This window comes from Sipha flava, unplaced genomic scaffold (genome assembly GCF_003268045.1).
Source record: "Sipha flava isolate LNK unplaced genomic scaffold, YSA_version1 105_pilon_pilon, whole genome shotgun sequence".
Classification (NCBI taxonomy): Eukaryota; Metazoa; Arthropoda; class Insecta; order Hemiptera; family Aphididae; genus Sipha; species Sipha flava.
Window position 1 is genome coordinate 1 of NW_020271719.1, and position 23,239 is coordinate 23,239.

Genomic DNA, 23,239 nt, shown 5'->3' on the forward strand with positions numbered 1-23,239 from the left:
AGGACGACAGGGCCGCTGCGGCGGCCGCGGCCGCGGCGGCGTTCTGATACTCGTAGAACTGCGACGTGGCCGCGGCCATCGCCGCGGCGTGCGTGGGAGCCAGCGGCATGACGCCGCCGCCTCCTAGGTACGCCGCGCTGGCCGCCTGGCCGGCCTGGTACAGGTAGCTCGGCTGCACCCTGAAACATAACCAACGTCGGTCAGAACTTTTCTCGCTCGGTATTTCGACGACGCTGCGCACTCGCGTCTGCGATCAATGCACACGATATTCGATCGATTACTGCTGTGATTATTATTGTAATTATTTTCGTTTTACGTACACCGGACAATATTACACGCGCGTTTGAATGTGTGCATGTGTATGTGTGTGTGTGTGAGTGTGTGTGTGTGCACGTAATGCAGGTCTCAGTATTGGGCGAACGGAGTGATCTTCCAAGGGCAAAAGTGGCCAACAGGTCGGTCGCGATTCCCTTTCATTTTTCGTAAAATATTTATTTATTTTTTTGAACATTTATATTTTTGTCCAACCCTCGAGCATAAAAATTATATTGATAACGATAAATAAATGCGACACATGTATGTGTAGTAATAAATAACAACGAAAAACGAAATTATACACCGAAATCGAATAGTTACGTAGGTACATATAAATTGTACGTAATCTAATGGACCTTCTGTATTAAAGGTCATTATTTTTTTTATCGCGTTCGTGTAAATTGATAAGAATATATCATGACTGATTGGTTTATAATTTTTTTTTTTTTATTATTATTATTTATTATTTGAAATTGTATCCCTTTGTGGGAAGAAAAAACAAATATGAAAAATACCACTGTCTTTCCCATAGAAATCAATAAGGGTTACATTGATATTTTTTGCCCAGGGGTCTTATTCGTCCAAGACCGGCCCTGCGAGCGTGCAGCTATTATACTGTGTTAAAATTAAGGATTCACTTTTAAGTCAGTTTTTAAGAACAACAAATCGTCCTGATACGGACATCAATTATGGTGGTTAATTATTTGTAGAACTTTGGATACGAAATTAATATTCTATTAGCCAACAGTTTTGATTATTACTCTTAAAAATCGACTTAATTACGTGTAAAGTGGCTGGTGTTCGCTGATGGGATGCATATATTATCATCCGTATAACGTAGTCTTAGGGAAAATTGGCATATTATTAAGTAACTCAAATCCCGTCGATTTCCATCGAAATATTAGCTTTTGGCAGACGGTTATAAATTGTATGTGTGTGTAAGTAAATGTTTATATGTAATTAGGTAGCTATATTTATTTAATCGGGAATGCTCATAAAGATTTATCTTACATTTCCTTCCGAAAATCTTCCATAAATCTAAGTCGAGGGCTTTTAAGTGTTTAAGTAAAACGTATCACTTTGGGTTTTATAATGAGTATTTTGGTGCTCGGGTGTTATATTTTAATCGTATTTATATTTTATAGTATATGGAATCAAGTTGGTAATGCAGTTATTAGTGTTTAATAATTATTGTGAACGTTATAATGTCAGTGTTCAGTTTTTTTAATTTTTTTTTTTTTATAAATTATGTATTTGACACGCATTTGTGAGTGTTCGGCCTATACATATATTGTAATCAATTAAAATTTGTGGGGTATTTATCTGTCTTTAATACTGTTTTTGGTTGTGTTTTATGGCTATATATTTTTTTTGCCTTTAAATGAAACATGAAAATCGTTATTATAATATTCCATAAATGTTAATTTAATTACTATTGTATTGTAGTTTTACAACTATTTTCCCAGGGGATCATGATAACCTATGTTGTGTTTTAAAAGTTATTAAACATTTGACCCAGTAACCTGTCTATATTGTAAAATGTACATATTTTTTATATAGATATCAATAATTTAACTCAGTCTGATGGGGAATTACATTATACTTATTCGAATAAAGGAAAACATAAATATTTTTAATAATATAGGTTTATATATTCTGAATTTTGCCACTGAATAATTATAAATATAGATGTATCCAACTATTTGTATGATACGCAGACATGTATATAAATATATTAAAGTATTTTATCGACTCGTCTAATATAAGATACATAGCGAAAATAGCAATACATTTTTTATGAATATTTATATACGCCGTACTTCATAAAACTATTGTATTTATGTAATTCATGTAATTTTCAGTTATTCATTGTTTTTAGTTTAATATTTAATTAATTTTTTTACACTTATTATTTGGTCAATACATGTGGTCTTTCGGATTCTATGGAGGTTACGGTCTAACTCATCGTTTGATTGACTTCCTGTTATATAGGTCATTGAAATGTTCGAAGAGAAATATATTTTATATAATTACTATAAGTACATATTTTTATTTTATTATTATTATTTTTTTTTTTTTTTTGTTTAACTGTTTCACTATTACAATTTCGTGAATCATATTAGTATGCATTTGTTTTAAATTAAAATAAAATAAAATTTTAACAAAATGTTGTTGCATTTTTTTTCATTCATATACATACATTTTAATAGGTACCTATCTATATTCAATTCATTTAAAATAACCTAAATACATAATTTACATTTAAGATAAAGTTAAATGAATTATTTCAAATATTAAATATAAATGATAAATGTATATTTTTGAATTTAAAATATAACTGTTTTTAACGTAATCGGTTTTAAATTCTTTATAATATCAATATGATGTGCTTCATAAAATTAAATTATCGTCTAGAAAAGTGTTACGGGACTTGATGAACACAGACATTGTAAATTAAATTTCAACAACTAACTGAATACTATCGATTTTAATGTTATTTAGTATACTCACACTTGCACAATGAGCTTAACAAAAAGTATAAAATACGGCTATTCAACTTGTTTAAAATTGATTTTCTTTTTCAAACAAATTTTCGTGTATTTAACTTAGTACAGTCAATATAGATTTTATTTGACTGTGATTAATAATTCTTTCTTTGCAAATATATTTATAAAAGTATACGATTATTTGTATGGAACTAAATTGAATTGATGAATTATTTCGCACCGGAAATTATAGATAAATACCGGAAAATCGAAAGGAAATTCATTATTTTATAGTTAATCCACTATTATAGTCGATTGCGAATAGCATGTCCCGTGTACGTATTATTATTTTATCGTCTATATTCGATGTCGATGTTCGACATTCGATGTTCGTTATGTAAATTAAGTAATTCTGTTTTAATATTATTTCTATACATTTATAAAAAAATTAAACTACTGAATGGTATAACTCTATGATCAGTATTAATTAAAGAGTATAAATTAAAAAAAAAAAAAAATCTGTGTCATATATAATCATAAAGTTCTACGCTATACTAATTTAAACGAAAATAATGTTCTATAGCTGTATACACACTGTAAGCAATTAATTTTTTTTTATGCTTTGCAGGGTTAACAGTCACGAATTGTCTTTATTTATTGTCGCTATTATTATTTTATAATTCTGTCCCCGACTGTCTTCTTTAGACATTCACACAAGAATTTCAATTTATATAAGCCAGGTACTCGTGTTCAGTCGGTTAGTATTTCGCAGCTAAAGTTTGTAATAGTTGCAATTAATAATCGCTAGTGTTTAATTTGTTAAAAAGAAAAACTGCACTAGTCTCAAATAGATACGTCACGAAACATTAAGTGTTTCTCCTCCCAATAAGTGGCGGGAGTAATGGGAGTAGAGTACAGAAGGTTTTGTAATGTTCAGTGGAGCTCAACGTCCCCTTGTATCAACGTACCCTCACAGTGCGTTACATTATTAATCATGTATGGCCTAAAAGTGTGTAACTCGGGTTCATTATGCCATTTTTCCCTAGTACTCTAGAAAATGATAACATGTTAAAATAATCATTCTACTTCGTATGAACATTCCCACTTCAATTGCCATTCAAAATTATGTGGTTTTTTTTTTAAATTTAAATATTTATAGACATAGTTGAGACGTTATGTCCACAATAATACATCGTGCCAATCATTAATTTACATAATAAAGAAACTACTATACGTTGCTAGTGAAAACATTTACTGTGTTAATTTAAAACAATATATTACAGAGTTAATTTACTCAACGTTTAACAACAATAGATCAAAATTAACCTAAAGCATTGTCATCCAATGTAACATTATCATGACTCGAAAAAGGCACAGGCAATTAAAATGTGGTACGAAAACCTCCCTGCGATTAAAATGATTACTAATAATTTATTAATTTGTGTTTTATAATAATGATTAAATATCAAAGCATATAGTATCAATCGATGCTCCATTTCTAAAAAATAAAAATAAAACAAAATGTAAAACACTGCAAACCAAAACCCTGCACACCAAACAGGAAATAAATTAAACAACTATGTATGCAATGTAAATAATGTTTTAAACAATAATTTAAGAGTGTTATAATGTTACATATAATATTATTTATTCGTACAAGTTTTGTTTGTATTATCAAATTATTTATTACACCAAAGCCTACAATAAGCTATCACCACAACAGCACGCATATGTTTAAATAATAGGATTATTATACCAAAATAATGAATTTAAACAATTTTTTTTTTTTTTAAATAGAAACAATAAAATAATAATGATAGTAATGAACACGTGATGATATGTCAGTCAAGTAAAATTAATGTAAACATAAATCAGAATCAAAAGTAAAAACAGTTTAAGTACGTTAAAACCGTTTGAATAATAATTGATAGCGTAATTGTCGAGAAACGATCTGATGGAACGTTTGTAATACAATATTAACTAAAATGATAGATGATAAATGGATGATGTACAGTGTATAATATATATATATATATATATATATATATATATACGTATAATAATATACGTATAAATATACTCTAAACAAATGAAAAAAACAAAAACAAATCCCGAAACGAACAACGGAAAACTGTCCGGGATGTAGAAAATGTTTATAATATTTCCACACGTGCAACTGTCATCAACACTTGGTGGCAAAAAAAAAAAAAAACAAAACATGGCAAACAAAGAAATATATATAAAAAAAATAAAATAAAATTAAATTAAAAAAAAAATATCAAATAAAACCACACGAGACGCACATAGTTTATATATGTGTTAACACGTATAAATGTATGTGCGCGGATACGTAATTTATTTAATGGTAGTCGTGTACGTTTTTCGTCGGGTCGATCTCTGCCCGCGACGGCCGATTGGCAACACCCGATAATCTTGTATTGCCCGTTTACAAACACGCGAAACGCTAAGTTTTCGCGTTCTCATTCACACACAGTCACACCACTGTCCGAGCATCTGAAAATTCCGACGAGCAACAGATTAGGAACGTAGGTCACAGACGCACAACAATGGTGGATAAATATTATTTGCGTAGGTGGTGTACGTGCGCGATCGACTAATTCGACGTAACAATTACGCGTGTGCAGCAGCGCGACGGGTTTTGTTTGTTCTTTTCTCGTATTTATACGCGTGCTCCGCGTGCACGCGGAACGTTGCGCCGGGGTGAAAAGAAACACGTTCAACACTGTCAGACTTTATCCGCTGTACTCGCGCACGTCACATTCGCACACTCCATTACGTCTTAATATATTAAAAAGTTATTCCTCGACCTCTCACCGATGCACTCGTACGTCCAAATACATCCAAGTACGAATTGATTTCGGTTGTGCGTAGCGCGCAAATTTTTAACGCGGGGTCGTGCTACAAAAATAATAATTAATTATTAGTACAGGAATTCCGGAAGACCGTGCGTATTATACGAACGGGGCAGGGGGGGGGAGGGAAATGAATTATCGTTTATTGTTCTACCGACAAAACCGTTGTGTTGCTGAGATGTTAAGTATTTTCGCAACAAGTGCAAACGGCAAACGCATAATCCGACAAATTTCAGTGGACATATTTCTCGTGGTACATCATCAAACGCAATAAGTCATTAGACCGTTGATTGTATTCTCATCGATAATATTGAAGAATGAATCGGACAACACAACTTGGTCGAACGTTTTTGAGATTATATGGGGCTCGTCACCGTTGCGGAGACAACGGCAGATAAATATAACCTCCGTATTGTCCGCCTCTATTGTACAATATCAACCCTCAATCTTTGTCATAGAATACCGAAGCCTCGTGTTCAACTATATAATATCGTGTTCTGTTCGTTATATATCGTTATCTTTGGAAACCCTTTGCTTTGTGAAAACCACTTAGACAAATCGATGTTCTCATAAATTAGACGTATGATGATAAAATCCACTCGGATAATGTAATGTAATGAAAATACGTGGTGTGGACCACTAATTTTATAAAATTGAAACAAGTATTCCGTACGCTTTGTTTAGTCAACTTAACTAATAATCTGGATAGTATCGTATATTATAATAAATTAAAAAAATAAAACATTTGAGTGCACTAAATAGATTCTGAAATTATGAAAAAGTTGTTTTTTTTCTTATTCTCATTATTATTTGAACCAAAAAAAAAAAAAAAAAAAAATCTGAAGGATAAAAATACGATTTCCTACATATTCAGTATTAAAAATAATTAATCTATTCAAATATATGTCTAATAACATGTGAAAATAATGAAAATAATGTTCTTAAAATTTATAATATTTTACCCAAAATGTATAAGTATAATTTTAAAGAATAGTAGTATTATCAGGGTAGGTAATAATAAAGAAAGATACAGAGAAACTAAGTCAGGAAATAAGACAGTGTGGAAATAGACGATAACCTTCAACAAGCATTAGGTTCCGATCCAGATAAGGTCAAAAAAATTATAAAATTTTTAAAATTAACAAAATTGTACAATTTTATATAACTATCTATGTAACTTTCTATACCTCCCACAAATTTGTTAATTAAACTTTAAATACAAAAGCCAATAATCCTTGTTGTTATGATTTAAAATAAAATAAAAAAATCATAGGTACATTTATAATTTTGTATATTCAGTAGTTCAATAGTTTTGAATTAATTATGATTAAAATTCTTGTTAATCAAATAAGTGTGTATCTTCGAACAATTATGCGTTATGTAATAGCTAATATGTCACATTTCTTTGGTGGTTAGTGCACATTATTGTTTCTTTATGAACGAATGTCTGTACATAGCGTATTTTCGTTGGATTTCATCATCTGAGTAATTTAATAACCTGGGTATCCAATTCATGAAAATATTGATTTCACCGAATTTTTATTATGTATATATATATATATATATATATATATATATATATATATATATATATAGTTAGTATATTATATATACCTTTACATAACCAATCTATCGTCATTGGTTTTTTCAAAGCTGTACATTGTACTAGTAAAAAAAAAAAAAACAATACACCGTTAATCATTATTTGTTATATTTAAATGCAAAATTATTTTGTAAATACATTTCTATTGATGGTGCGTCGATCGTGTATCATCGATTACAGTTATCGATGATGTGCTTCAAAACTAAACAACTTTATTGCAAATAATTTGTAGTAAAGTTTCCAGAGAGTTTATTTTCATTGTTGTCTAAATTAGCTGATTGTATATTATGTTAGAACTAATTTAATTGCATTTTAATTATCTTTGAAAATACATTATGAGTAATATAATTGTTTTAGTAAATCCAAGTCATTGATGTATTCAAAAAAAGTTTTATATCTCAATTACCTTTTGCTTATCAAATGATATTTTTTTTGAAGTTTATTCAAAGCATCTCAAGGTTAATATTGACAACTAACTCAAAATAATAACAAATCGAAATTCTATAAAACAAAAATTACAACTATAAACGGAAGAAACAAAAATGTATTATAAATTAAAAAATGTTTACACATATAATTTATAATAGAATCTACACATTAAGTAAATGGAATAAGTAAAAATTTATCAACATTCTGACGACGTATAAAATTGTAATTTGAGTGTTGTATACTATAGCGTAATATTTACGGAGTCTTTCACTATATTTATATATTATTTATAAGACGTATGCATTAGGTGTTATAATTATTTGGAGGAAACAAAACACCTTGAAAGATTAAACATAATGACGTATTATTATTATATTGATACTGTTTGCAGCGTGTACGTAATAAGTTTCAAATTGCATACGTGCACAACAGCTGATCTGTGGTGTGGAGTTGTGCGTTGGAAAGTCTGCCGCGGGAAGTGGAAATACTGTCAAACACACTACTCGTAAATTTTTCAAATTACTTGCAAAGATCCCTTTGTTTGCACGGGAACCCTCGGTGGGATTTCCGGTATCACAACCCTTCTCTGCCTCGTCACTCGTCGGCCCTACCGCCGCCATCCCCACTACATCAGCCACTATCACTACTACTACCGTCAACGCCATCTCCTCGCCACCGTCATTCTTGTCCCGACATCGCAGCCCGTCCATTAGACCTCGGGAGCGGATGTGAGTCCCTCGGGAAAGGTCCTTTTCTCTCGGGAGGAGTGATGCACATGATATTTTCGGCGGATCGACTTCGGATCCAACAAGAGGTTTATTTTTATTTGCAAACCAAGATTTGTCAACGTGTACAGTTTAATAATTGTTTGTCTTCTATAAACCACGAACTACATGAATAATATCACATGATGTGATAAAGATGTACCGTTTTAGTTTCCATCGACACAGCTTTTTACTCGCGATCAAAAGAAAAAAATTGTCATTATTTGCGGAACCTGTGCGACTCTCGCGCTACACCGTCCATAAGGGGACCTGTGAAGAATGCTCGTATTCGCGTGCTCAAATCAACGTAGACGCGTGTCTCGTACACTTGCTTTGATGGTTACACTAGATTTTTTTTGTTTTTATTTTACGGGGATAATTGATATACGCGAGCGCGCAGTACGCTTGCTGCGGGGTAGGCCAGATCCCTTGCGAACCACACCTGCAGTTTGCGGCAATCGTGCAGTTGGCGGTGGTGGTGGTGTTGGTAAGAGAGTCGTCCGGGATAGAAGCGTGTGCAACACGCGTTGAAGGGGGAGTAGCCGCCTGCAGACGACGGGAGGGTTTAATTTAAATTTCATCTTTCCGCCGCCGTCGTTGTAGCTATACGCGCGTAGTAACCGGTCGTATTACCATGTCGCGTTCGTGTGTTCACGTATTGTATACATTCCATTTTCTGGTAAAGAGGTACACGCACAGTGCAACGTCAGCGTGAGCGCGCGTGTGTAGGTGAGTGTGCGAGAGTATGGGTGAACGCGAGCACGCGCGCACTTTGCGGGGGGTACAGCGCGCAGTGGTAGCTCCTCACAAAAGCCCGGGGATAATGATGAAAGGAGGTGTGCAGTGGTGTGAGGGGTTGTCGAACGGACGTGGCGGAGAGAGTGAGAGAGTGAGAGGGAGTGAGAGAGAGGACCAGCTTCTATATACACGTGCGCGCGTGACGGAAACGGAACGATTGCAGTACGGTGGACGGGGTAGGTGTGGAGGAAAAGAATCAGAAATAGCGGGGTGAGAGCAGGGATCGGGCAAGAAGGATAAAGGACGAGAAACGATGAGGGGGGAGGCTTTTGCAGCGGTGAATGTGCGTCCCGGGCAAAAGGGCTCCGGGATTCGAGCGAAAGTGTTTATGACAAGGGGGGAGGTTCGGGTGTTGTGCCGGCGGGGCGAAGAGGTTGAAACGGAAAATGGGGTTGCACTGAGCGCGCGCGCACGCACGCACGCACACAGACGCGCACACGCACTCATGTACGCACGTACGCATACACGCACTGATCGATGGTGACCGGCGGGAGTGTAAGGGTGAGCGAAGGCTGGAGCTTATGATGGAAAGGGAGGGTAGAAGGATGACTCAAAACACGGTCGAATGACTCATCGCGCACCGCGCGACCCCCACTGCCACTGATGCTATATTATTGTCGGTGGGCCGCACGTGGCGTAGGGTATTTTTTTTCTTTTCTTCCACTCTCTCTTTTTTTTTTTTTAGGCATTTTAACGGGGGGGGGGGGGGGGTGTCCTTCGCAAATATATATATATATATATATATATATGTATTTACTCATATATATATATATATATACGGTGCACCGTACATGGTCGAGTGGAGAAGGAAGGGGTAGGCTCGTTTATAATGGCTTAACGAGCAGGACAACGGTGTGCGCCGGACGACAAAATATACTGTATAATACGTATAAAACACGAAATATATACGCGTACGACGCATATAATCATTATTATAGCATTATAGCAATCGACGCGTTCCGAATACATTTGGCGCGTGCAGGATCTGATTACGCGAAAAACGATAGCGGGTTGGCGGGCGGAGGGGAAAGGCCCAGTCGGAACGACGATCGCGTATCTTCTTCGGGACATGTGAGTAGATGACGTCCAACCCGTCCAGTAGGTTTGATGAATCCGCGAGTTCTGTCCGACGAGCCGAAGTGAAGCGAAACATTAGATTTCACCTGCTAGTGGTATAACACCAATTAACCGCAATGATATACCTCGACAATGTGTACGCGCGTACGGGAAAATTGCGCTCCCGAACATCCCTGGAATATGTGTAGAAAAAAAAGGAGAAAAAAAGCAGACGGACCGTTTACTGAGGGTGTATTCTCTACACTCGCTCCGCCGGCCTCCGTCCGTTGAGTTGACGTCGTCAGCGACGCGCATGACGATAATTTGTCGCGTGTTTCCATAGCCTGCCGGCCACGAGTTGCGTGATGTACAAAAAAAAACCAAAAACGTTCCGTGAAGGCTCGCGAACGGGCAGCGGCAGCGCGTCTCTCGTTTTCCGCCACCGCCTCCAATGAATAACGTCGGTGCGCGCGTCGGAGGGCTACCGATTTACGTGTACTTCGTACGACCAATCCGGACGAGCGAACGACGGCCGTCGGTTCGACGATAATAATAGAAAATAATGCCGATCTAACATTGACGGCGGTGGGTCTCCGTATCCGTTCGCCTGTGCATACCGGAATGCGATACGAATTAAATTCTCGATTTATGCAAGAGCAGATCCAGGATTATAGGAGGGTGGGGGTTCGTTAAAAAAAAAAAAATATACATACTGGAATCGTACTCATTTATGTTCGCGCGTATTGTTCCGATTGATGTTGAGGACTTATGCATGGATAGATTGTCGTTTTATATTATATGTACATTTTTTATTTTTAACTCGGAAAAATTTCGACTAACACATCAATTCAAAGGTATCCGAAATATTGAAAATATCCAAATGGTTAGTAACCTGACCACTGGTCGGAAAAAAGTTAGAAAAGAATATCTATACCTGCGTGTACAAACGGTTATACTGTTCGATATGCTGGACATTATAAAAACGACAGTGAATTCAATACTTTCGGAATTAGTTTCGTATAAGGATTTATTTTTCTATTTTATTGCAGTTTCTTTGGGATTTAACGTGATGCATATTTAAATCAAGATTATTCAAACCAGGATTAAAAAATAATAACGTTTTTTTCTTAAAACAGTTCGAGTACACGTTTAACCGTAATAATACACGAAAAGTTACATTATTTTATATTGGAATTTTTACTACGTATACACATCATCAAAATATAATCAACCAGAAAACGGCGAGCCTAGGCAGTATGTAGCACGCACGGCAGTTTTTGTGGGACCATGTATACACACCAAATAAACACGTATAAGTTTTTAAAGTTTATACAAGGGAAACTGTGTTGCACGCCCTGTATTATATTTTGTATCTAAATGCTGTGTAATTTGTAATTTTCTAATGCACACTCGAGAACGATGTCAACAGCCTGTGTATAGGGATTTCCTCAATTATTTAAATATTAGTTGACAAACACGTTGTGTTTAAAATGTTTTATTTGTTTGGTAAAAATATGTTTTAGCGTGTTTCATTTATCATATTTAAAACCAATTGTTTATGTCATCAGTGAATTATGTAAATAATAAAATCAAAATTATATTATATACGATTTAATGTTCATCATTCTAAACTGTAATACAAAACAAAAAATTCCATTAAAAGTGTTGAAATATTAGAAACATTTATTATACAAGCTCGCTTTTACTCACAGGGGAATTAATTTACTTTTTATAATATTACAGAAATTCAAAAGAGACTTCGATTTAATATTATATATATACTAATATATAAGTACTAATATCTCTATAATTTTTTTTCATCACATTATATCATTATTGCAAATTTTTTATGATTTAAAATTTTTTTTTTTTGCATCCGTGGAACATTTTTAATTTAAAATTATATCCGAAAAGAAATAATACATAAATTAGATTTATAATAGTTTTTACAAAAATGTATGTCGAATAAAACATTTTCGAAATAATTTTAAATAAAAAAATTTTGTTGAGTTATTATACTATATATAAATATAAATAGATAAAAAATATTAAAATATTGCTTAAATGTAGAGTATAAAATAGATTTTTAATATGCATATTATGTAAACATGATTATATTTTGGTTCCTAAATTGTGTTTTATTTAAACACGCTGATATTAAATAACGAAATTATAATATTATACCAGTTTCTATTTGAAAGTTAATATAATTTATTTAAAATAAATTAAACTACTTAATTGCGCACAATTTTGTTACTCACATTCGTTTTTCGTAAGGATATTCTAATCGCATGGTTTTATCCAGATTTAGATGGTTTTTTTTTAGACGGAAGAGACGGAAATCTCAATTACGAATTGCGTATGCGAGAAGCAGCGGTTATCGAGCACCTGCGGGTTTTTAGAATTACGTTTTGTTATAATATAATTTTGTAAAATTAATTTTTCTTCAATTTCACTTCCCAGCGTGTACCACAATAGGGAAAACGAAAATGTATTATAACTCAATGCGCGTTCATCAGTACATAGACATTTAATACTATTCGAAATCTAAACGTTATTATTTTTATTATTATTATTATTATTATTATTGTTGTTGTTATTATTATTATTTTTAATATGATCACAAAAACATAATAATTCATATTGTAATAATGCTGGATGATGAATTCATACACATAACGCAGCGTATTGCAGAATCAGCGTTGGTGAGATTATGAGCGAAGGGGAGTTCCGAAAAAGTTTCGACAGTACTTGTAGGGTGGTAGTAGTGATTCCAAAACCTCAATAGTGTATTCCATTGTTTTTTTTTTCCATGCATAACCCGGTTGTTTTGGTTCCCCTCGTATGGTGCAAAATCGTAAAAAATTTAAAATAAAAAAGACGAAGAGTATATGCGGGATATACCTATTCAATCTATTGCTAATAACGAAAGTAACACTGCATCCATATAAAGACGAACAGATGTATTGAGATTCAGTCGAACGCAAGAAAAACTTCAAATAACTCCTGCAGACGATCGGAAGTTTTTAGATCGTTAAAGAGAGAGAGAGAGAGAGAGGGATGGTTTATAGTGAACATTGTAGTGATGGGTTGTCTCAATGTATATATTCCTCTTTGAAATCCATGAGTATTTTCACCAAACTTTCATTCGACATCGAATAAATTTGCATCGAAAAAAAAAATTACGGTTTAGCAAAAAGTTTTATCGTTTTTATTTTTCAAACTGTATCTTCCTTTTTCTTTTAAAACTATTGAATGATTCTCACTTATTACTGACAAAATCGTGTGCTAACTACGCAATCCACAAATTATCGTATAAATTAGTTTCAAAACAAAAGATCACACACACCAAACACACGTTCAAAATGTCCAAAAATTAAATAAAAAAAAATCAAATATTACTAAATTTTTGTTTGAAATGTTTGGTTTAATATTATTTTTAGAATTGCAAAACACTCAAGCCTTACTAAAAACCTCCAAACTCAGAAACTTTTTTTTTTTAATATGATTTACTTGAATATATACTGGTTTCTTAATTCGTTTCATCCAGAACATCCGCTACTCCTAAATCAGGTTCTATATTCCACAAACCCAAAACGGAGCCTGTAAATAATAACTTCTGACCAATTGCATTTTTAAATGGTATTAAATAACGACTACAATATTTATTTATTTTTCATGTATCTTTTAATATTTATTGTTAAATGATTATTAAAATAAATAAAACTTGACCGAAAACATAACATTGCGTGCCTATGAAGATTGTTGCACGAATTTGGTCTAAAACCAAACCCTTGTTTGATTATATTATTTTATTGATATAGCCAACTAACTATTACATAATTAGTAGTTACTTAGAAAACTGATAATTTTTAAAAGTATAAATAATATGTCACAATTTTTTTTATTTTTTTTTTGATTTTAATTTACTACAGTAGTAGTAATTTACTTATTTTGTGGACCAACATTTCTGTTGTTTTTACTTCGTGAGTCTATGAATGTTATGTATAAAAATGTATTATATATATTATGTATATTTTTCAGATACAATAGCGTAAAGATAAAATAAATAATTGTGCAAAAGCATAGATGAAAATTAAATTGACTTACCCAAATTGGCTTGGTATCACAGCAGAGTATCCAGCTCTTATACTAGGAAAAGCGAATGCTGAAACACAGATAAAATTCTTGTTAATTAATCGAGCATACTAATAATTTTGTATAACGCATTGTGAAATATTACACTACCCGCACCCACTCGTTTATCGGTATTTCATACGTACAGGGTATAAATAGCAAAGAAACTAATATATTATATGCCAGAAAGAGAAACCTTATTTATTAAATTCGTACATTCTCACGCGGAGGGATCGGTTACGCACAAAAGGCTGTAGAGGTGTATGAAATTATAATAACGACTAATGATAATACTGAACATAAAATGTTTTGTTCAACAACATAAAAGTGTACACTATTAGGTACTAAACGTGTCATCTTGATGGTTTTTAATAAATATTTTGTGTTAATTATACGAGTACATAAATTACATTTATATAATTTTTGTTTTTGGTTTTACCATTTAATTACTTAAACTTTTATAATTAAAAATAAAATTATATTCTATATATGTTAGATTGTTATTACGGAAACGGGGAGTCAACATTATAAGTATACTTCTAACTATTGATTTTCTACACATAACCCTTACTTTCGACTATAGATTCTTACAAAAGTAATTTTTCGAATAGAAATCACTATGTACAACGTGTAAAAAATATATTTGAATTTCAAAACAATTTCTTTGATTTTAATTGCACGTGTTAAATGATTAATTTTCGTTGGAAACTAACTTATTATTTTGAGAAGTAATTTTAGTATTTGATGTTGAAGAATTTAACTGTTTAAAATAGAATTGTTAATAAATAAAAAAAAATGTCTTTGTAGCTTGAGGACATAAACTACTCATAAACTACACTACAGTTACATAGTAATTATTAATTAAATAAAATACAAGATGAATAATTATAATTTTACGAGTATAAGACCACCCCCATAAAAATTCATATTACAAATTTTCATTTTAGTATAATTAAACATTTTAACTTTAAGAAAAAATGAGAAAAATGTTCAAGAGTATGAAAAAAAAAGAGTTTTTAACAAAAAAATGAACAATTATTATTTCAACTTAGCGGTCAGAATATTTTTATCCTGTCTTCGAATTATGCAATCGTTAGAGGTCCATGTGCTAATATAGAGAATACCTATTTACGCGGTGGGAGGCGTGGGACTGAACTACTTACAATGGCTTCTTCGTGATTTTATTAAGCTTGTGCTGGGGTTTAAAAAATCGTTTCGTTTATTCATTGTATATTTTCGTACATTTGAGTTTAAAATCGTACCGTTCAAAATATTCATAGCAACCATCGATCATTTCGATTTTCGATAAATTTCAAATTGTATCATTGTAAATATATTTAAAAAAAAAAAAAAAAATATTTTTTTTGTCAACTGTTTTATGCGTTCAATAGATGTACATAGTTAAGTGTTTGCTAATTCTGTTTGAAACGAGATACTATCGGTGAAAAATCTAGTCAATACGCACCCGGTTAGCAATCCCATCACCCTTGAGATCAAGAAATATTTACGAATAAATAAATATGATATTATAATTCGGAATGGCAAACGACAGACGATATTTTATTATTATGAAACGAAATGGTCGCAAAAAAAAATGATCTTGTAATGCGTACGACATCGGTACGAACGAACGGAAAAATCTGAATCATGAGCACATGTGTTAAGTTGAGTGTATTTGGCAGCGACGTTCGTGTGACCTGTTGGAGAGTTAGTAGGTATGTATGATCACCGTCAGCCACCGCAGCGTAATAATAAAGTCACTCGGTATAAAGTGTAGTGCTGTTGACAAAAAAAAAAAAAAAAAAAATAATAATAATAATAACACGTTGTCGGTTGTTGTAAAAATAGCCGAAACCCGTTGCCAAGCACTTGTGGCCACTGGAAGGAATGGCGCGGTGTTATTTCTAGGGATACGAAAATCCGAGTTCTGCGCCACAGATATTTGTTTGACAAACAAAAAAAAAAAAAAAAAAAACCAAAAAACATGTATTGAAAACAGTCCAAATGTATAACGACAATATTAATAATAATTATAATAACGTAATGTTGTTCGTAGCGCAGTCGTGTGCGGACGTAACCTCCAAAACGACAACGTTTATAAATATGCACGCGCACACGCGTATGAAAGAATATACGAGAGCAGTCGAAATGTTTTTAAGCTTAAAATAAATAGGACAATCGATAGATTTTCAGTTATTATAACATAACGGTGTGTACGTAGTGTAAAATGTTATGCGCGCAGAGCGGTTGTACGCGTATTATAATTCGCTGCAGCGGTGACAACCGATACAGTTCGGTTTTAATTTATTAATAGCGAAGGCCAAGGAGACAAACGAACATGCAGACGTACATGTGCTAAACACTCTCGTTCAAACAAATGCATACACGCACACACACGCACACACGTACACAACGACCATTATATTATAATGCGCTCTGCAGAGCGGGGCGGAAACATGTAATGAAATATGATTTTCTGGTATATTTTGTTATGTAAATTTTATTAAGGGCACGGTAAAACGATAACCGTAGGTATTTTAGGTGTATTACTGCGAATTTGCACGTGCAACTGGTTGACACGCGTTCCATTCGGTTTCGTCTACATTAACTGCATTTAAACGCGATCGTTTTGTTATAGAATATTTGCACCGGCAATACGTAAAATGTTTATAAATATACCTACACGTTTACGAAGGAATATATATTTATTTTTTTAATTTTTTTTTCCGTCGCGAAGCGAAAAAAAAAAATGAAAAAAAAACTTCAAACGTTTTAACGATCGGACGTGTACGCACGTTGGCTGCGCAGATATGCGCCAGGTTTAAATATAGACATATTTTTAACTGCGTGGAAGCGTATATATGGTAGGTGTCAGTTGTCACATGGCGCAGGCCAATGTTTCTTGTACGGAGCGTTTCTTGAAATAAACTCTCGGTCCAAAATAAATTGGACTCCGCTCAAGTGGCTCAGGTGAACCGTTCCGAGTTGCCTCTCGATCGAACGTGTAGCAAAATTTAACGAAACGTGTCCGGCCGCAAAGTACGTTGCAAACGGACGAGGAGTTAAGCGAAAAGAGTACGCGCGTGTACTGGAATCGGTTGTCGAATAATTATTATCGCGTCGAGTTCATAAATAAAACGAACGTATTAGCATAGATTTTCATCGACTATGGTTTACTGCTGTTTATATCCGTACGCGGTACGACAAATGGTCGATAGGTATTGTACCGCGGTCCGACAATCGAATTCAAATATGACACATCGAAATGCAGTGGACATTACGATTACGGATTACGATTAAAATCCGTATGGACTTCAATCGTTTCTGCGGTGTACATCTTTCAGTAAAAATAAAAATATTTATTTGTAACGGATAGAGAACTTTAAAAAAAAGAAAAATAATAAGTATAGTTGTCTTACCAAGTTTTTTTCGATGATCATGTTTCGAGTGTATTTAATTTATAATGTTTTATACGATAAAACTCTACGGGTAATAATAATTTTTACAGTTTTTATTGAACACAATTATTTTCAATTATCATGAACGATGTTATTAATCAAACAATTATAGATATTGTTGCTTAATTTTCCAAGTTTATTTTTTTTTATTTTGCTTTTGACCTTTAATTACGTTTGACTTCACGTATTATATAATACTGATATACGTATAACGTTTGTATGATATATTTGCTTTTGACCATGTTGTATTGATAATGAATATAAATCAATCAACAATTTTTGAATATTATATATTTACATCATGGCATGATTCTAGATTTTATCAAATAATTACAAATCATTCATCCAGTATTTCGTTTTTTTTTTTTATTTTTTTGTTTCTCGTTTAAGTAAATAAATTAAGCCGTCTCCTTACATTAAAATAGTTTACTAGTACAATGCTCTAGCTGACAAAAGTTGTATGGAAATTGTTCAAAACTATTTGAACAAAACGCTCGGTGATAATACTATTAACTGTTTGAAGTAATTTTAACGTTAGATTTTTAATTGCACTGATCATAAATTAAATATTCGATCGTAAAAAGTTTTAAGAGTTTTTAAAAAAATGTCAATGTTTTACTTCACATCAGAAAAAAATGTGATTACACTTTATAGCGTGATAATATTGGATTATTATTGATTTGTATTAATCTAACGTGTTTATCGATGATTTAATACGAGCAATTTTAAATGTATACTCTACGTGTATCTTTTTATAACAACATTGTGAGTGAAACGAATTGTTATTATTTTTTTTTTTGTATTCAATCAATCGAATGTGTCACTTATCCTTTAGAGTATATTAGATGTTGTATTAATAAATATTATGAAAATTCAAACAATAAGCCCAGCATAATTGTGTTGGACGCGTCATATTTGAACGTTACGTGTACATCATTAAACACGGTCAGAGATGTTGTTTCTAATGATATTTATTGTTCAGCAGTTTATTTCATACACTGAGTATTTTGTGCTGTGACACCGCGTAGAATGCGTGTACCATAAGTAATACAAATGAAGAATTACAATAATATACATATACCAGCAAAGAGCCGGGTGTAGGTTGTGGATGTGAGTATATAACTGAGAATGAAGTATGATACGTTAAGTGACTGCGACGAGACAAGAGGAAAACAAAACGGTTGGAAGGGCTCATTTAAAATGCATGCGGGTTAAGGTAAAACGGAATAAGAGATGATAGTGTATTGTAATATCATTTTGCATACACGTTTTAATCGTTCGGTGTCAAAGTGACGATTATTCATTTGTGTGTTTCATACGTCAGAGCCGTGGAATTAAAGCGTTGATTAATATTTTTTATTCGTAAATAATATACTAAGAGCCGATTTTCAGGTCTTATAATATTTTTCGCAATTACCGTTTTACATTAAGTGACCCATACACGAAACGATAAGTTGCGATACAGACCAAGCGATACTGAAACATAATCATTGAAACACGTCCATCCACTATGAGATTTGTGTCATGATACTGTATCATAGCCACATGTCTTTTTCTTCTTCTTCTTCTATTTGGTTTTGGCCTTTAAGACCATGTCGTTAAATACAAATCTTGCCATCTGTTCCTGTCCTCTGCAGCTTCTCTCCATCTGATTTCTGGTTCTAACGTTTTTAAATCCTTTTTTACACAGTCTTCCCATCTCAATCTGGATCTTCCTAAAGGTCTTTTGCCTATTGGTTCTTCCTCTATTACTTGTCTAACTAGAGATCCTTGCTTACGCCAGGCATGGCCCCCACATGAGTCTGTATCATAGCTACATGTATCGCAACTAACCGCATCGTGTATGGCGTCCTTTAAATTCAGATTGTTTATCGATGAAACCGTCGGGTTTCGAGTAACTTTTAAGTGGAATATACTTTATTGTTACGCTACTAAGAACTTTTTACAAATTTTGCAATTATTGGAATCACCCGGGAGATAAAAAATTTAAGTGATTCAAGGTGAATAAGAGGTGCTTACTATTTTCGAAACTTAACATCTTATACCAACAACTTTTCGTATTATGCTAATACTATTACCATTTAAATATAATTTTGTATAATTGTACCAACAACCAATTTTAGTTCTGTTGAAAAAAATTAAATTCCAAGATAACGATAATACCTATACGTGCGAAATATTTTAAGAACTACTTGATTGATAGATAAGACGTATAATATTTCATAAAAGTGTCTGTTCATGGTTACTATTAGTATTCTAAGAGCAAAACGCGCTTGTTTCTACACTCGAATTTCGCTTGGCATAATAAATCACAATCGGTATTTACCAGTAAGCATATCCAACAGGTTTTTCTTTAAATTGTTTTCAACTCATACCGTTTTATATCGTGTTTTAATACAGCCGAATGTCTTTTCGTTTCACCATTGAGTGTAATATACGGCCACCGTAAAGTGTAATAATGTTACAGAGATAGTTTTCAAGTTCTCAAAGAATTATGTATATGTATATAATCAGTGGCGTCGGGAGAAAAATACTTCGGAAGGGTTATTACATTTTCAATTCTCTCCTACATAAGTAATTACTTTTTTGTTTTAATAAGCTGACTAAACATTAGTTAAAATATAAAACATGCTATGTTTTAGTTTAGTTTACTGTAACTATTAAAATTTGATGACTTGATATAACATTACTCCTATGTCTTAAAATGATTGCATATTTTACAAAATAGGAGAGACATTTCAAGAGGGTTAAAATCCGTTAACCCCCACCCATCCTGGTTATGCATCTGTACATAATAACAATACTATTATTATATGTGTATTGATGAAAGAAAATTAAAAAAATCAGTACGTTAAGGGTAAAAAATCATACGGGCATTTTGTTCGTCAGCCACTTGCGGAACACCTCTGTAATACATATAATACAGGTATATCGAAATGTTAAACACGCACGTTTTATCTGTTTGGGCCTTTTATATTATTTCAATGCAATATTATCAATATACGCGGAAAATATACAACCAACTGCATTTTAGAACAAACATTAGCGTTTTATTGGTAGCGGAAAAAACAACAACACAAAAAAAATAAATAAAAACGGGGATTAAAGGAAATTAATTCTACTTGTTATATACATTTAGCGTGCTCGACGCGTTTCCCGAGGTTTTGTGTCCAAATGTGTTTGTCGTTACCGTAGTAACCGCAGCGAGTCGGAGACCATGGACGCCACCACCGCCGCCGACGGGGAAAGCACGGGTTGCGGATGTGTATTTTGGTCAGAGGGGGGAAGGGAAAGTTGGATTGGGGATGTTTGACTGGCGAGCGAAGAAGGGCGGAAAGGGAGCCGTCCATTTTATCGGTCTGGCCGCACACGGGTGTTTACGGTCGAAACGAGACTGCATTTTTAAAACCCCCCGGGCGATTATTAAACGAAAACCCACCCACACTATTCGGATCGTGAATTAGTTTGAGTATGTGCGTGCGTGTGTTTAGATGTGTGTGTGTGTGTGTGTGTGTGTGTGTGTGTGTGTGTGTGTGTGTGTGTGTGTGTATGAGTGTTAGAGGGATGTAAACGTTGGTCTCGGCTAGCTAGGGCGTACAAATATTTCGGTGACATCGAAACGACGCGACTTTTTGCGAACAAAAAAAACGCCTAGATGTGTTCATCGCAAAATTTCCAATTTTGACCTCAAAAGGATGAATTTTATTTAAAATGTTTAAACAAATGTGAGGCACATTTACACTTTATTCACGTTATTGGACTGGGTGATCGTTTTTTTTCGGGTTTAAATACACGACGGCCGGAGATTTGCTGAGTTACCTCGTTATGGTACACACGATTATAATTAGGTACATATTCATTTGCACGTCTACTACTCGAACTACTGGTTTTCATTCGCAAATATAAATCGATTTTTATTTTTTAATTTTTATCGCTGTGACAATTGTTTCGGGCAAGTATCACAACCGTCGTTATCAAAAAATGTACTCGACAGGTACTTCGATCCATCTTGTCAACCCCGCCATACTCGGGTATACAATATATTTACATTGTCATGTGCCCGGAACGATCATTTTAATAACATTAACGGTTAAATAACACGGTTAACACGTGTATTTTATAGGACAATAATCCTACGCGGTCAATTAACTAATTAATATATTATACGCTTAACATTATAGTCGTGTGCAGCGACGCATTTAGATCAATACATAAAACGATTCTTTGTAATCGTTCTCATAAACAATTATCCTTTATCTCTAATTAGTTAATGTTTCGAAGATGGTTCTTATCGTGAAGACTATAATTATTTATTGATAAAATGAATCATTTACGAATCGGTTTTTCTAATTTATTTTACAATGGCGTGCGGTATACAATATAATAATAGTAAACACAATACGTAAACATAATTTGTTACCAACATTTAGCTACATTTTATAACGTCGTTTACTATGTTATCAATACTCTGATACGGTGCACACAATAACCGTAACAATCGCAAACCATATAAATATAATACAGCATTTACATAAAATGTGTTTGAGCGGATAGTCTAAAGACGGTTGAACTTATCTACGGATATTTAAAAAAAATATACGAGTATCGAAGTACTCAATTTGTGTATGTGACTTAGTGTAAGTTCGGGAGAGAAAGAACGGCTGTAATGCAATCAAGTTGAAAACTTCCCACTCGGTTGTTTTTGATGGAACTTATCGGAGTTGTTTCCAATGTAATCTATACGAGACAATCAGTGAAGTTCAAACGGTCTCGTCTTAATTAAATCCTTATTATAGTTATGTATTGTATATGTCTGTAAATCTAGAGTTTTATTAGCTCGTTTGAGATAATTTTTTACACGTTCGCGTGAGGATATTACGCGAACACGGGATTAAAATCCAAATTTTAATTTTCCACGAACGATGCGAATCGAATCGCGGTTTGTGTTCGATGAAAAACCTTTCCGTCAAACGAAACGAAAATCTTCAAACACACTTCGCGGACGCATAAATATACTTAAACAAACGTATACATTTTTTTTAAATTTTTTTTTTAAGAAACGGCATACTGGGAACCGTGCGTTCCGTGTACACGACACCCGTATCGCACGGCGATGTTCAAACCATCAGCGTTCATTGCCCTGGCGATTGCGCGCGTGTGCGTGTGTGCGCACGTGTGCGCGTGCGGCAGTACGTTTAGATCTGTCCGTCCGCGAGCGTGAACGAACGAGCGCTAACGTGGACCGTCACGTATGTCGTGAAGGGACGGAGGGTGAAACAAAAACATACGAATAAACAAACGGGGGGGGGGGGGGGGGGGG

At 33.6% G+C, this 23,239-nt stretch overlaps 1 protein-coding gene across 1 annotated transcript in view; it reads right to left on the reverse strand.

Annotated features, from left to right (window-relative positions):
* Positions 1 to 7: 7 nt before the first annotated feature.
* Positions 8 to 23,239, reverse strand: part of LOC112684402 (RNA-binding protein 24-like) — a gene marked incomplete at its 3' end in the record, with an annotated part of 30,237 nt that continues 7,005 nt past the window's right edge. Inside the window, exons 3-4 of the mRNA XM_025555920.1 lie at positions 14,435 to 14,492; positions 8 to 179 (exon numbers count right to left, since the gene is read on the reverse strand). Coding sequence (XP_025411705.1) covers positions 8 to 179; positions 14,435 to 14,492 — 230 coding nt within the window. The remainder of the gene's footprint in view (positions 180 to 14,434; positions 14,493 to 23,239) is intronic.